The sequence below is a fragment of the Rhinoderma darwinii genome, chromosome 11, assembly GCF_050947455.1.
Source record: "Rhinoderma darwinii isolate aRhiDar2 chromosome 11, aRhiDar2.hap1, whole genome shotgun sequence".
NCBI classification, from domain to species: domain Eukaryota; kingdom Metazoa; phylum Chordata; class Amphibia; order Anura; family Rhinodermatidae; genus Rhinoderma; species Rhinoderma darwinii.
The window spans coordinates 65,641,648-65,658,119 of record NC_134697.1 but is presented as its reverse complement, the minus strand read 5'-3'; the positions used below and the strand labels follow the sequence as shown (position 1 = coordinate 65,658,119).

The following is a 16,472-nucleotide window of genomic DNA, read 5'->3' as shown; positions in this document are numbered from 1 at the left end:
GAAAAAACGACTAGAATCTGAGAGGTCGTCACCTGTGAGTCACTAGATTTAGAGAGAATCTGTCACCTCTCCTGACATGTTTATTATAGGAAATCCTTGTATTTCACAAAAAGTCTTTCTGCAATCCAGGACTGATAGACAATTTCCCCTGTCAGGAAGATGTGTCCCTGCACAGTGTGATACTGTCAGTATGTAGGGACACAGCCCTGTGACAAGGGGACTCGTATCACCCATTTGTTAATGCTTGCCCAAAAAGGTAGTGTTAACAATAGTTACGGCGCGACAGGGCGGCAGTGCGGAAGGGTGGCCGAAGTTTGAGTAACAGCCCAGGGCCTATGGTCTACTTAATCCGCCACTACGACATCGATTCCGTCAAAACAACAGAACCCTGTCACAATGGTGGCAGACGGAGTCCAATGGTGAGGGAAACAGAAGCTGAGGTTTCAGTTTGCCTCAGACTTTAGCGGAAGGGCAACAGGCCCTAAAGTGATGCTATTCTACATTATCTAGGCTTACAGTAACGCAATAGAGATAATGAGATGATTCTCATCCTGTGCCATTTTATACAGCAAATCTGACAATTGAGCCACAGAGATCATCATATTGTGCCTACTCTAGTGACCGGTGTGAAAACTGTAATATTTCAAGGGAAAAATAAACTTTTTTTCAAATATGCATATAATAAAAATTTGATTTAAAAAATATGTCATTGTCTGAGCAGAAATTCCCTTTAAAGGAAAGATGCATATGGCCTGGCACCCAAGGCTTGCGCCTACCATGAATCCTAATTTTATACTTCAGTTTTAGTAAGACATTATTTAGCATTGTAGATTATGTATGGAGCAGTAACTATTCATTGTCCAAGCGCTGTATGGGGGTATTTTTCTATGGCACTGCTACTTAGGCAATGTAGTGTACAGAATGTTATTTTTGTAGTGTATGGTGGTGGCAGCGCTGTGTATGTAAAGGTTATTTGACCAACGTATAACTTGTTTTTTTGGTGTAAGATACAGTATGTCACTTATAATTAGACACGGTTTTTTATGGGTATTTGCACACAGTATGACAGAACACCATTGGGGGAGAGGTGGGGTACCAAGGGGAGGGAATGTTCAGCCATGACATTACTAAGGGCTTGTTTACTGAATGTATTTGTCTAGCTGAACCAGAATTCTACCAAAAATGGTGTTTCCTCTGGTTGGACTGTAGTCCGATGTACATAAAGATTTAGCCAAGTTTATCTTGACTGACTACTTGCTGCAGTGTGATATCACACAATAAAAGCCATTGAAAAGTCATTGAAAAGGTCAAGTTAAAATTTCTTGCCACTGTGTATTTAATGCATTACGATAAAGATAGCTACATCTGTATGAAAGGGAATACAGATCCAAGAAAATCCTGCAAGAATCCATACAAATGTACAGGTTTTCTTATTTCTTTTTCTTACAAGAACGGCCTGCTGCCTCTCTGAGGGGACAGCGGCGGCACTGAAACCAGCTGCCGCCTCCCCCTCCTGCACTAATTGTATCTTTGTCTATAGAACGCAGGTACAATTACATGCATAAGCGCTGAATAGCCTGGCACGTTCCGTGCCCGACCATTTAGCGCCTTACAATGACGCTGATTGGCAGCGCAGAATGACTTGCCCTGCCAATCAACACCTTTTGATGACGCGCGCCGCTTCCGTTTTTGAAAGGCGCTGATTGGCGGGGCGAGTCATTCTTCCCTGCCAATCAGCGCCTTTCAACGATGCAAGCGTCGCGATGATGTCATCGTGTCGCTTGCATCATTCAGCCCCAGCAAACCTGCTCAGAATAGAGCAGGCCTGCATTGACACAGGACGGGATCAAGGAGAGTATTTCTTTAAAAAGTGTGTGTCGCATTATCTACAGGAGGGGAGGGCTATATGTTGGGCACAATCTATAGAGGGGGCTATGTGAGGCACTATAGAGAGGGGGGCTATATGTGGGGCATTACATATAGTGGGCTATATGTGAGGCACTATATACAGGGGGGGGCTATATTTAGGGCACTATCTACAGGGGGCAATATGTAGGGCACTATTTACAGGGGGCTATATGTGGGGCGCTATCTACAGAGGAGCTATATGTAGGGCACTATCTACAGCGAGAGCTATATGTAGGGCACTATCTACAGGGAGCACTGTGTGTGTGTGTGTGTGTGTGTGTGTGTGTGTGTGTGTGTGTGTGTGTGTGTGTGACAGTGTATGGTGCTATTATAATCAGGGACAGTGTATGGTGCTATTATAATTAGATGTGCAGTGTATGCCACTATTATATGTATATTTAAGGTGTGTGTGGCATCATGAGAATTTTATCTTCGTTTATAGGTGAAGAAATTTTTGAAAAGTTAGAAGCTGAAGACATCTGAGCGGTCAAATTGGAGAAATTGTCTGTGGCCGGGAGAAGTCCGATGTACTCTTCCCGGCATGCCAGTACAACGGCGCATCTGCAAGAGTTGGAGGAGGCTGCTAGTGATGTTTAACAGACAGGGGGATGTCAATCAAAATCTGGGGGGCGCCATCTAAATTTTCACCTCAGGCAGCAGAAAAGCTAGAATCGGCTCTGCTTACAAGGAATTTGGCACAAATTAGCAGTTTGGATTTCCGTAGTAGGTTTTATAGCTAGTAATATCAGACCTTTTTTTTTATTTCTTTAGGGCTCATGCATATGGTATTGTCGGCTGCACAGAAGGTCTGTGTGCCATTGTATGGTGCGTCTATAGGCACTGTATTCTCCCCTAGAAACAATGCTAAGGCAGCATGCAATGATGACTATATTTCTTCATTTTAAAGCTTTTATATTTTTAGATTTCTGCTTGCTGTCAGTGAATGAGAACATTCTAATTTACATCCAGAAGCTGGAATATTGAACAAATATAACACATCAACTGTAAACAGCGTTTTCAACCTCTAACTATTCCCTTTCACTGACCACAAACACATCTTCAAAAATAGTGAGAATCTTGAAAGTTGCGTAATTTTGAAGATATCACATTTCATGCTATTATCAGCTTCTACTTTATGTTCCCCAGCATTCCGTCATCAAAGACCGCATTGCACTTGATTGACAGGTTCAATATAAATGTATTCTGTAAGTTCAAAAGTCCGCAGCAGCTACTCTCTGCAGTGGTGCCAGCAGGTAAAGAAATATTGCCTTATCATGGCAGACAAATAACATGAAAAAATAGTTTGTAATTCATCCAGAACAATCTGAATGTTCTTGACCTATACATTGTATGTGAAAATACAACAGCGGAACAGCCTCCTACCTCAGTAGATAGAATCTCTGCTGGGAAGCCTTGCAGAGCAGATAGTGCAGTGCTGCACACTACTCCGGTGTGCTCCGCTGCATACTGAAGTAAGATGGGGAGAGTCTCAGGGAGCTGAGCATTCTTCAAAGACAGAAGGTAGATTTTCATTTCCGTTTCATCTTCTGCATTATTCAATCCTTCCAGGAGTGTGTCCTTTGCAAGTTCAACATCCTGCAAAAGTAAAAAATAGAAATATGGATCCTTTGGAGGCGAATATTTAAGTCATTGCTGGCTACATTCACACAACCAATGGCAATTAAAAACTGATCAACTGTTACTTTTTCATGGCCGTTTTGCATCCGTGTGTCTCCAAATTTTCATCCATTTCCAGTCTGTCTGTGTCTGTCTGTTTAATGGCCGTTTGTCATCCTGTTGCCATCCATTTTTAATGCCCGTTAAAAAAAATGGATGGATTTCATTTGTCAGGGTTTTTTGTCCCAACCGCCTAAAAACACCACAGTGCCCATGTAGATCGTGCCGCAATGTCCCTATACATAGTGCCAGTGCCCACAAAGTGCCACAGACAGTGCCCACTGTAGCTAGTGTCACAGTGCCCACATAGATAGTTCCACAGTTCTCCTGTAGATAGTGCCACACACAGTGTCCATGTAGATAGTGCCCATATAGAGCCCCAGTGCCCATTTAGATAGCGCCACCCCCTGTAGATATCGCCTTACCCCTATTGATAGCATCACACACATCCCACCCTGTAGATAGCACTACCCCCCTTTTGATAGCGCCATTGGGGCTCCCTCTAGGGGTGGAAACCCCAGCCAGAGAATCGGCCACGCGCTAGCCAGGGATTCACTTCCAGGAGGAGCCACTGATGTCACTGTCCATATTTGGACAGTGACGCCCGGGACTCCTTCTATGAGGGGAATCCCTAGCCAGAGCGTCGGCCACGCTCTGGCCGGGAATTTCACTCCTGTAGGAGATCCTGACGGCACTGTCCATATATGGACAGTGGCGTCAAGGGCTTTCACAAGACAGAAGTCCACGGTCAGAGTGCTTGCGATGCTCTGGCCGGGGACTCCATAGTTGAAAGCCTTGACATCATTTGTCCATATATGGACAGTGACGTCAAGGGCTTCCCCGGGCTCAGCGCTTAAAGTAGTGCTGTGCCTGGAGAGTCCTCTTGTGGGGGCCAGGATCAGGTTTTTAAACAGCCATGACAAGTATTAATTCCTAAAAAACAGACGTTAAAATCTGATCTATTGACTTGTATGGTTGCCGTGGGGCTCTGAAAACGGCCAAAATAAAGCATGTTCTATTTTTTGATGGTCAGTATTCACGGGCCATTAAACACAGCCGTGTGGGTACACCCTTAGAACTTCATTGTTTGGAAAACTGTCATGTGAATGTAGCCTTAGGCTTTATTCACACGGCCATGTTCGGACAGTGATATACGGACCGCATGTCAGCCGCATTTCCCAGACCGAACACAGTTCAGGGAGCCGGGCTCCTAGCATTTGTTATGTATGAAGCTAGGTTTCCCTGCCACCCTGCAGGAATACTGTCCTGTAATGAAAACATGTTAAGTACGGGACAGCATTCCCGCTGGGAGTCAGGGAAACTATAGCTTCCTTTTGCATTACCAGTTTAATGGCAATGCTTCGGTTTCAGTCTGTTTCAGCTTGTTTCCGTTTCGTAACGCAAACTTTACAATACGGAAATGAATTGAAATAGAAGCATTACCATTTAAATTAATGGTAGTGCTAACGGAAGCTATAGTTTCCGTTTATCGGTTCCTCTGACGGAAAAGTTGAACGGAACCAATGTACTAAACCCGAACGATGATGTGAACAGGCCCTAAACAGCCTGAACACTAGACTGATACATTTTACCTAGACTGATACATTGTACCAAACTATCAGTGCAGGAGTTCAAATTTTTACGCTGACGCATTTAGTTCATAGGATTGGCTAGATCAAATAATTGTAGCAAACTCTCAGCATTTAGAAGTGTTAGGTGTGTACAGGTTTTCATCCTCTGGATATAAACATGAATGCTTACTGACGGAAATCAGGAATCTTGAAAAAGGGGATAAATTGAAGTGCGAAGTATACAAGAAAATTTCAGAAGTTTATTATACAATGATTAACCATTATTTGCATAAAATTGGGAAAGTCCATTAAACATTTAGGCCTTATTGACTCTTTGCAGATTTGAGAAGTACTGAATCCTAAACATGGGGGAAATATAATTAAAAAGATTTAGGCCTCATTTACACGAGCGTGTGCGTTTTGCGCGCGCAAAAAACGCTGCGTTTTGCGCGCGCAAAAGGCACTTGGCAGCTCCGTGTGTCATCCGTGTATGATGCGCGGCTGCGTGATTTTCGCGCAGCCGCCATCATAGAGATGAGGCTAGTCGACGCCCGTCACTGTCCAAGGTGCTGAAAGAGCTAACTGATCGGCAGTAACTCTTTCAGCACCCTCGACAGTGAATGCCGAACACAATATACACCAACCTGTGAATAAAAAAAGACTTTCATACTTACCAAGAACTTCCTGCTTCCCCCAGTCCGGGCTCCCGGCCGTTGCCTTGGTGACGCGTCCCACTCTTGTCATCCGGCCCCACCTCCCAGGATGACGCCGCAGTCCATGAGACCGCTGCAGCCTGTGATTGGCTGCAGCCTGTGCTTGGCCTGTGATTGGCTGCAGCTGTCACTTGGACTTAACTGTCATCCCGGGAGGTCGGACCGGAGTTATCGGTAAGTCAGAACTTTTTTTTTTTTTTACAGGTTCATGGATTTTCGGAGCGGAAGTCACTGTCCATGGTGCTGAACCAGTTTAACGCTTTCAGCACCGTGGACAGTGACTGTCTCCTGACGTCGCGTACCCGAACATTTTTTACCGGTTTCGGTCAAAACGAGTTTGGCCGAACCCGGTGAAGTTCGGTGCGCTCATCTCGAATTTGACACTCCGTTTGGATGTTTGTAACCAGAAAAGCACGTGGTGCTTTTCTGTTTACATTCAGGAGTTTGACAGCTCTTGCGTGATTTTCGCGCATGCAACGCAGGACCGTCAGTGTGGCATGCGTTGTTTTCACGCACCCATTGAAGTCAATGGGTGCGTGTTGCGTGAAAAACGCAAGAATATAGAACATGTCGTGAGTTTTACGCAACGCACTCACGCAGCGCAAAATTCACGCATCGTCTAAACAGCCCCATAGACTATTATAGGTGCGTACGACACGCGTGAAAAGCACGCGCGTCGCACGCGCGTATAATACGCTCGTGTAAATGAGGCCTTATACTTTTTCTCTTCTTTGCATCCACTCCTGATTTTGGTTTCAAAATACGGATACAAAATACTGACCAAATCTCCAATGCGTCAATCGGGCCCTACAATCTCGTTGCAGACACTGTAGCGCACCCATCATATCAATCCATGCATCACAGTGCACATCGCCTTTACTCTTATGGTATGTTCACACGCTAGACTAAAAACGTTTCAAAATACGGAGCTGTTTTCAAGAGAAAACAGCTCCTGATTTTCAGATGTTTTTTAAGCTTTTTTCGATAGAGTCAATGAAAAACGCCTCCAAAAACATCCCAAGAAGTAACCTGTACTTTTTTTTCACGCCCATTTTTTTTATGCATAAAAAACGCCGCGAAAAACGCTCTGTCGGAACAGAATGCCGTTTTCCCATTGAAATCAATGGGCAGATGTTTGGAGGCGTTCTGCTTCTAATTTTTCGTCCGGTTTTGGCCAGAAAAATGGCCGAAAATAGGCTGTGTGAACAAACCCTTATACTAGCAGGTGAGCTATAGTTGCAGTGTCAACCAATACACTTTTCCTCAGCCGCAATCTTGATACTTGAGGCATACTGCTTAGTGCTGCCTGTGTATGGCATACTAAATGCAGAACTAAAAATGCATGAGATTTCAAGCACATTTTTCACGAACATCATTCATTAATATAGATTGTGGAATTTATTTAATCTGGCATTAAATTCTTATAATCTGGAATCTCATGAGACCAGAAGCAAATCATGATATTCTGAGCTGTCATATATGATTGATGACTCCTTTTTGCATTAAATATTTCTATATAGAGTGTAGAAGTTATTCAGTCAACAAAATATACCGAATACAATAAGAGTTAATAAATACAAAATGTGGGATTTTTTTACTTATTTATTTTAATCCTAAATATTGAATGATATACATTAAAAACATCTCTATCCACCCCTTATATGAATATTGACACAGCAATCGTCTGCAGGAAGGAGCCCCCTTGAGTTTGAGGCCTTATTCACACCAGCGTGTTTCTCGGCCGAGTGCTGTCGATTTTAACAACAAACAGCACGTTGACCATACTAGTCAATAGGGCTATTCACATGTCCAAGTGTGTGTCCAATTTGAGAAATTTACAGCTTGCCCTATTCTGGTCCGTTTTTGTGGGCCAGACTTGCCCATTGAAGTCTATGAGTGCGTGAAATATTTTTTTTTAGCACACAGGTTTGCTATCAGTTTTTTAATAATCAGTTGCTAAAGAAATGCAGGAAAAAAAAAGTGAAATCAGGAGATGCTTACAGAGGGGAAAACCAGATGACGACACAGATGCAACACGGATCTTCATATGGATGAAAAACGGTCAGTATTTCCGGGCACTTATCAAACATGCTCATGTGATTAAGGTCTAACTGGTATTATCAGAACACTTCATTGTGTATAAGAAAAAAGTGATACTTTAACCAACCTTCTCTTCACAGAGGTCCATTCTACACAATTTACCAACAATCGCACCAGTTATAATGATTCCAGTCTCCATTATGGCAGGTTCCGAAATCTTCCCTTTCAGTTTTTCCTGACAATTCAGTGAAACATTGCGTTATTAAAAGGAGATAATAAACAATAGATAATAGGCTATATAATATAATGAAACTCGTAAATGAACAAACAATGTGAACATAACATTCAGCATCAGATTCTATAACATATAGACGATAGCATTAGTGAACTTCTACTTATTAAAAAAATAATAAGAAGAAATAAAACTTAAAGTGAATATCTGAATAGATTTAAAAGAAAATTCAATTGTGCATTCAGTTTTGGATTAATTTTTTTTCAGTATCCCAAATAATGGCTCTTACATTTCTAATATTCAAAGAATTGTTGTTTTTTTTTATATATAAACTTATTTATTCATTTTCTTTTAAATTTTTGGCGTTTATTTTAATTTCCATTTTCATGATATGTATATATATATATATATATATATATATATATATATATATATATATCCCGCACACATACGCACTGTATATAAAAATCCTGAAATATTGATGATTTGCCGGATGTAGACCTTGGTACAAGGTTGAAATGCGTTGCATTCCTGAATAGAAAATCAAGAACCTTTTTAAAATAAAGTTTTTTTCACGTGAATTACCAACCTTTTTCCACCTATCCACAAAAAAACACACTGGTTCATTGTGAATACAGGAGCGCCAAAAAGGAGTCCTTTTTCTATCTCCACTGGACACGGGCCACAAGGTGAGACACAATAGGTTGGCAGTTCCTATTTCCAGTAGCTCAACTGTCAGCTTTACTGTGTACACTGGGAGAGAATGCACAGAAGCATCTCTATCATTAGAGGGCAAGGGATTTAATGAAGAAAGGGACACCTCAGAACAAAGGGTCAAAATGGGCCAAAGATCAAAATGGGCCCCCTGTTATGGTTCCAGTTTCTGCCATGGAGCACAAAGAACCTTGGCGTTTGTCACCCTCTCTACAACCTTTCCAGGACTCTTGGACTTATTAACTGGGCCCGTGAGATGATAGTCCTTTACAGGTTGTTCTCATCCAGTAAAAAGCGAATGAACTAGGGCTGGGCCCCCATTCTCCAGGGTCCCCATACCAACTGTGTGTTTTGTCTTTATAGTATATATATACACACCTTTGCCTATTACAATATAGTGTTCAATTGACAGCAATTTCAACAAAAAAAATATTTTTGTAACATAAATAATCCAAGATGGAGGGAACGTAAACTGTGAACAAAATGAGTAGATTCACTTCTTTTAAAATCTGATTTATGCCATGGTGTCCATCCCTATAAGTTTCTTTTTCCAAAAGTTATAGAAACAAGGGCACTAAAATACACTAGTCTAGACGACAGACCTCTTACCAGCACAAGGTTAAGAAGTTCAACTGTCGGGTGCGGTGTGAAGGCGGCAGAATATAGAAGTTTCTCTTGTAAGTGAGTATGTTTCTTTTTGGAAAAATCTAAATAGTCAGATAGGGCTGCTAATGTAGCAGGAGACTGGGCCGCTACTGCAGCATCGATGAAGAAAGGCCTGCAAAAGAGCAAATATTAACATCATAAGTAACATGCAGGATAACCACCTTTCATGCAATGTTTTATGTTGGGTATTACGGATTCAGCAAATAAAGGTTATTTATCGTATGAGAAAAGTTATATGATTTCCCTAATATACTTTCTGAATCAATTCAATTTCTGTCATTAAATAGTTGAATTCCAGTGGATAAAAACCTGTCCTGGTCACGTAATGGACTCACAGGTGCATAGCTCGGTACAAGACATAGCCCATACATATACTGTAACGATCCCTTCACCTGTGTGTCCATCACGTGACCATGGACAGAATTTTATCTACTGGAAGTAAACTATGCAGGTTCCTAATGAATAACTACTAGAAAAAAACGTGAAAAAGTAATGCAGAAAATATACTGGAAAATGTATTACTTTTTTTCATTATAAAATGAAATACCTTTATTTGCTTAACTCGAATACTCCTTTCCGCGGTTGCTCCACTTGTGAAGGATGATGGGCGCCCGGCCAAAGTTTGAAATTTATAGCCGCACATGCAAAGCCCCCATGCAAGTGAGGCTCCGCGACCGGCCCAACCAACCTTCCCTGTGGCATCTCCCACCGTTCGCTTTTAACTTCAGATGGGACATTCATCATGTTTCATTGGTTGAGCTATCCTCTAAAGGGGTTTAATGCAAGTTTAACCTTCCTATGTACTGCGCTTCAAGATCTTTCTTTTGGTGTCAGTGAATGAGAACAGTCTTTGGGTTTTCAGCCCGTGTAGACCGAGTACCACTAATGAATGAGTATTTAAAACAATTGTGTCTGGTCTAGGCAATCCCCTGCGAGCTACAAAGCCAGTACTCCAGCCTGATACACTTCACATACACGGCTACATTTTAGCTAACGCTAACCTTAAGGCCCTGTTCACACAGAGTTTTTTTGACACTTTTTTTGACGTGGAAACTGCGTCGGAAACCGCGCCATAAAACGGCTGAAAATGCCTCCCATTGATTTCAATGGGAGGCGGAGGCATTTTTTTACCACAAGCGGAAAAACCGTCTCGCGGTAAAGAGAAGCGTCATGTCCTATCTTTGGGCGTTTACACCTCTGACCTCCCATTGACATCAATGGGAGGCAGAGAAAGTGCATTTTGCTGCGTTTTTTTTTCCCGTAGCACTTAATGGGCGTGAGCGAAAAACGCCACGAAAATCGCGGCAAACGGCGTGCAGGCAGTTCAAAATCTGCCTCAAAATACCAAACGGAATTTTGAGGCAGAATTTTCCTACTGCAAAAAAAACTCAGTGTGAACAGGGCCTAAGGGTATGATCACACGGCCTATTTTCAGATGTAATTCGAGCGTTTTACGCCTCGAATTGCGCCTGAAAAAACGCCCCTAATACACCTACAAACATCTGCCCATTGCTTTCAATGGGAATTACGATGTTCTGTTCCCACGAGCCTTTATTTTACGCGTCGCTGTCAAAATGCGGCGTGTAAAATGACGGCTCGTCAAAAGAAGCGCAGGCCATAAAAAATGCAGCGAAAAACGCGAGTTGTTAAAAAAAAAAACGTCTCAAATTAATAGTTTCAGACGTTTCTGGTCACTGCGTGTGAACATACCCTAACAGGAGATTGCATAGACTAGAACAACTGCTGAGAAAAGGATTATATTTGTAGTGGGTTTGAAAGCAAACAGAGATCTTATAAATGGTGAGGAATTGAAACACACAGTTTATTATAAAGTTGTATAGCTTTTCACAGTTTATTATAAAGTTGTATAGCTTTTCACAGTTTATTATAAAGTTGTATAGCTTTTCAGTTTATTATAAAGTTGTATAGCTTTTCAGTTTATTATAAAGTTGTATAGCTTTTCACAGTTTATTATAAAGTTGTATAGCTTTTCAGTTTATTATAAAGTTGTATAGCTTTTCAGTTTATTATAAAGTTGTATAGCTTTTCAGTTTATTATAAAGTTGTATAGCTTTTCACAGTTTATTATAAAGTTGTATAGCTTTTCAGTTTATTTTAAAGTTGTATAGCTTTTCAGTTTATTATAAAGTTGTATAGCTTTTCAGTTTATTATAAAGTTGTATAGCTTTTCAGTTTATTATAAAGTTGTATAGCTTTTCAGTTTATTATAAAGTTGTATAGCTTTTCAGTTTATTATAAAGTTGTATAGCTTTTCAGTTTATTATAAAGTTGTATAGCTTTTCACGATACAACGATTACGTTTTATTTACATTGAACCAGAAAACCTTTAGAAATATATCTGGTCACTATAAACAAAGTACAGTAAATTTAATAGCAAAAAGTAATAACTGTTTAACTTACACTAGATTGGTAGAAGCGGTTCGCAGGAGCAGTAGAACGTCCCCTTTCTTTGCAGAACGTAATGTCCTAACGGCATTCCTGAAGTATCGGACTGTTGATATCTTGGAGAAAGCCAGCTTACTCATCTTTCTCTTTGAGATCTCGAAGTATTTTTTAAGCTAAAACCATAATAAATAGTATTCAGACTGAGACCGCAGTAATTTCACTACGCAGAGGACACACAGCAACCATTATTAAAACTAATAGAAAAAACGATGACACAATATTCCCAACCACAAAACATTGAAATATGAAGAACATCATTGTGGACTTTTCTCTATTTCATATAAGACTAAACCAGTCCTAATACTACTACTGTTCCTGTGCTCAAATTTCCAAAAAGTTTCTGATTTCATTGCTTCATAATTAAACATTTCTGTTGTCATCTCTTTACCCTAGCTAGATTTGCTTTCAGCTTGGCTTTCTTCTGCTTTAAGTTTACACGGGTTGGATTTGCTTCGGAAATTTTCCACAGCACATCCACAAGACAAATCTGTGCCGAAATAGTGCACATTTGCCTAAACAGTGTGAATTTTCCTCTTCTGATTTCCTTTGAAGCAGCATATGCCCTGGGTGGTGAGTGGCAGTAAGGGGGTATGAACAAGCCCATCTACCTTGACAAGGATACTTACCCAAGTACGACTATAATACTCTCCCCAAATTATCCAGCCTTTGATGTTATTCTGCATGCCCCATAGCATGTACTTACATGTCAAAAGACTGACCTAAAAACGTGCATCTAATGGGATGCGTCCAGATGGACCTGCACATACAGGAGTCATAATGGGCAGATGATCAATCTTTCATGTGATGTGGCCATGAGAAAAAGACAGATTTCTTACAGGAAATCATGTGCAATCCGTCAGTTCATTATATTCAGGAGCCAATTTACCAGCTGTAAATGTCAAGCGATGGATGGGGATCAACAATTGCTGGATTTTAATTTGTCCTAGAAGCAGCTATCTCTTTGGACTTAATGCTTCACCAGCCTTGAAAGGAGCTGACAGAATGCCTAGCCTTCAATTACACAGAAACAGATGACCTTCTTGTGAGATATTGAGGTCAACCACCTGACAATGAAACCGCTGCAATGTCCCTCCAAGTCCTTAGAATAAGTTAATAAAAGGATAATGAGAAAAGGCAATAACAGAAGTAATAGTAAAACAGAAAATTGAAGGAGAAAACCGTAATTACTTCTCATGGTGCAACCATGAAAACACCTTATTGTTAACAGCTTTATTTTACATGTGTCTATACACAAGCTAAACATTTGTCAGTCATTGTTAAAAATGTCTTACCGCACACAGCTCTGCCATGAGCATTGAGCCTATACAGAGGCAGACATCGTCCTTGTACCTCTGTACTATGTAGCTATAGGCACTTCGTGTACTATTACAGGTTACCTTCATATCACACTGTATTATTATTTTTTTTATTCATGTATTTATTGTTTTTCCAAAAAGTGCTATTGATCTTTATTTTATTTTTTTGTTGTAAATTCTTTATTTTTTTAAGACATATTAAGGAACAGAAGAGAGAAAAAAAAATACAAAAATTAAATTAAAAAAAACCATATATAAATAAATATGAAATGGTGATTAAACAACATATGATACATCAGGGTTTTAGGATTCATGGGGATGGAATACATTAAGGAAAAAGGTGTGGGTGAGTTGGTACCATATTAACATATTTTGTTAAGCATATTCAACCTAGGAGGATTAGCTGACTATTATTAAGATATTCTCGTGTAAAAGTAATGTTTCTAGAGAATGGCGCCATAATACTGCATATCAGCTCCCCATACAGTATAATGCCCCCATATAGTATAATGCACCCATACAGTATAATGCCCCCATATAGTATAATTCCCCCCACCATATCTGCCGCCTTTACAGTAGAATGCCCCCCATATAGTATAATGCCACCCCACCATATCAGCCCCCCATACAGTATAATGCAGCCATATGTGCATAATACAAAATTAATAAACTTACTTAACTATCCCCGTTCCCACGCTGGGTGGAGGATCCTTCTCCTCCTTTGGTCTGTGCTATGAGTGACTCGGCGCAGACTGGCGCTTTGACGTCACTAGATCGCGCCTGTCTGCGTCGAGCCGCTCAGGGCACAGTGAATGCTGGAGCAAGGAGCCGTCAGCTCTTTGCTCCAGCATTGAATGGAACTGGGACGACGGTGAAGGACTCGCGACCCCCCGGAGGTCTACACTTGACCCCCCAGGAGGTCGCGACCCACAGTTTGTAATGTATTGTATTGTGCAGTTTGCGGTGGAGAGAGGGGCTGCTGTAATTTAATGGCCCACCTCTCCACCACAAACACACAGCACAATACAATAAATTATGGGCCCCCTCTGCAGCTCACATGCAGGATCTTCTGCGCCGGCTCTTCCACACTGGCTCTAACGACCCTCACATGACATTACGGTCACATGGTACACAGTGTACCATGTGTCTGTGACGTGAAGGAGACCGGCCCGTAGCCAGCAAGCGTCGGAGAATTTATTTAATCACTAGCGCGCTGTGTGGCAGCAGGGGCCCTGTGGGCCCCCCAGGCTTAGGGGCCCGGTCGCAACTGCGACCACTGTGTCCCCTATAGTTACGCCACTGCAAATAAGACATATTAGAGGTACAGTAGTGTCACAAACTTCTATGTGAGCTATAGTATAAATCTGTACAACTCAGAGGTTATCCGTAGCCAATACATGGTAGTGTGCATAAGGTCTTAAGGCCACTTTCTTAATACGAATGAAAATTATGTTACTATGTCTGTATTTATATGATCAATAATATGTAACCAATGTTAATCTATGGGGCTTTTTACATAGAAGTATAAAACATGCATGCATTTCAGATATGCAGTATTTACTATGTTTATCTGTTTTGTAGATGCGAGACACTCATTGAAATGCAGATAGTTAAAACTATGGGTGCATCTATATGTCAACAGTATTGCATCGGTTTATCAAAGGGATGATCTAATGTGTTTTCGGTTCCTCCCAATAAAGACAGTCCATCAGTATTACAGATCCTTTATACAAACAAATTACTGATGACCTATAGATGGTATGTGATATGATATAATTATGGCCGCATTCAGACTGTCATAATGTGGGCAAATTTCAGCATCCATTTTACGGCTCAATGTCGTTTGAAAGTCCAGACTCTCGACGGTGACGGTTCAAGTGAACTGACTTAGGTCAGCATAGGTTCCCATAATAATTTAAGTCTGGGCAAGGGGGGGGGAGGGTGTCATAACTAGGCCTACATTTAGAGCAAAGATTCAGCTTTCTGCCCTAGCCCAGTATCTAAATAACCTGGCCAAGGCAAAATGGCACTCGGGGCACATGCGTCCCCCACCCCCCTGCTAAGGCCTGGTGAGGAATGCAACTTTGCATAATGCAGACTTCTATTCCATTCATGGTCCAACACTGAACAAAACTATAAAACAGACTGTAGCTGAACAGACTACATTATTATTTATCCCTTTCAGTTTCCGGTAGTCAGAAGGGATCATATTTTATATTCTAATTTTTATCTCAATTCTGAAGTCCATCCTAAATAATCTTCATGTGCCATATTTTATTAATATCTTTCACAATTGTTAGCGAGTTTGTAATTTTAACTTACTGCAATTTACAGATTGTGTCACGTCAAACCACAGAGGTTTAAAACATATTTATTGTCAAGCATACAAATAAAATCTCAAATCTGTTCTGAGGCTCAATGCTGGTTATTAGGGACTTCACTAAAAGTGAACAATGCGGGGGTACTGCATCCCAAGAATATAATTGGCGTAAACTTTAAAAAAGTAATTAAAAATAAAAGATATATGGGGTTTATATATATGTTTTCAGATGGAGCAGTTGGCTCACTAGAGCCACATGTGGGATATTTCCTAAAACTGCAGAATCTGGGCAATAAATATTGAGTTGTGTTTCTCTGTTAAAACCTTCTGTGTTACAAAAAGAATGGATTCAAAATGAATTTCTGCAACAAAAAAAATTAACTTTGTAAATTTCACCTCTACTTGCTTTAATTCCTGTGAAACGTCTAAAGGGTTAAGAAACTTTCTAAATGCTGTTTTGAATACTTTGAGAAGTGCCGTTTTTAAAATCAGGTGACTTATTGGGAATTTCTAATATATCAGGCCCTAAAAGCCACTTCACAACTGAACTGGCCCCTGTAAAAATAGCTTTTTGAAATTTTCTTGAAAGTTCGAGAAATTGCTGCTAAAGTTGTAAACGTTGTAACGTCCTAGAAAAATAAAAGAATGTTCAAAAAACAATGCCAATCTAAAGTAGACATATGGGAAATGTTAATTAGGGACTATTTTGTGTGGTCTAACGATCTTACAAGCAGATAAATTTAAATTTAGAAAAATTCAAATTTTTGCAATTTTTCGCTAACTTTGTGTTTTTCACAATTAAATACTGAATGTATCGACCAAATTTTACCACTACCTTAAAGTCCAATG

At 40.6% G+C, this 16,472-nt stretch overlaps 1 protein-coding gene across 3 annotated transcripts in view; it reads right to left on the bottom strand.

The window, feature by feature from the left end:
• LOC142663222 (microsomal triglyceride transfer protein large subunit-like) overlaps positions 1-16,472 on the bottom strand; it is a 72,343-nt gene that overhangs the window by 15,576 nt on the left and 40,295 nt on the right. For all 3 annotated transcript variants that reach the window (XM_075841695.1, XM_075841696.1, XM_075841697.1), the window contains exons 8-11: positions 11,943-12,100; positions 9,465-9,633; positions 8,037-8,144; positions 3,292-3,504 (exon numbers count right to left, since the gene is read on the bottom strand). In XM_075841695.1, the coding sequence (XP_075697810.1) occupies positions 3,292-3,504; positions 8,037-8,144; positions 9,465-9,633; positions 11,943-12,100 (648 nt within the window). The remainder of the gene's footprint in view (positions 1-3,291; positions 3,505-8,036; positions 8,145-9,464; positions 9,634-11,942; positions 12,101-16,472) is intronic.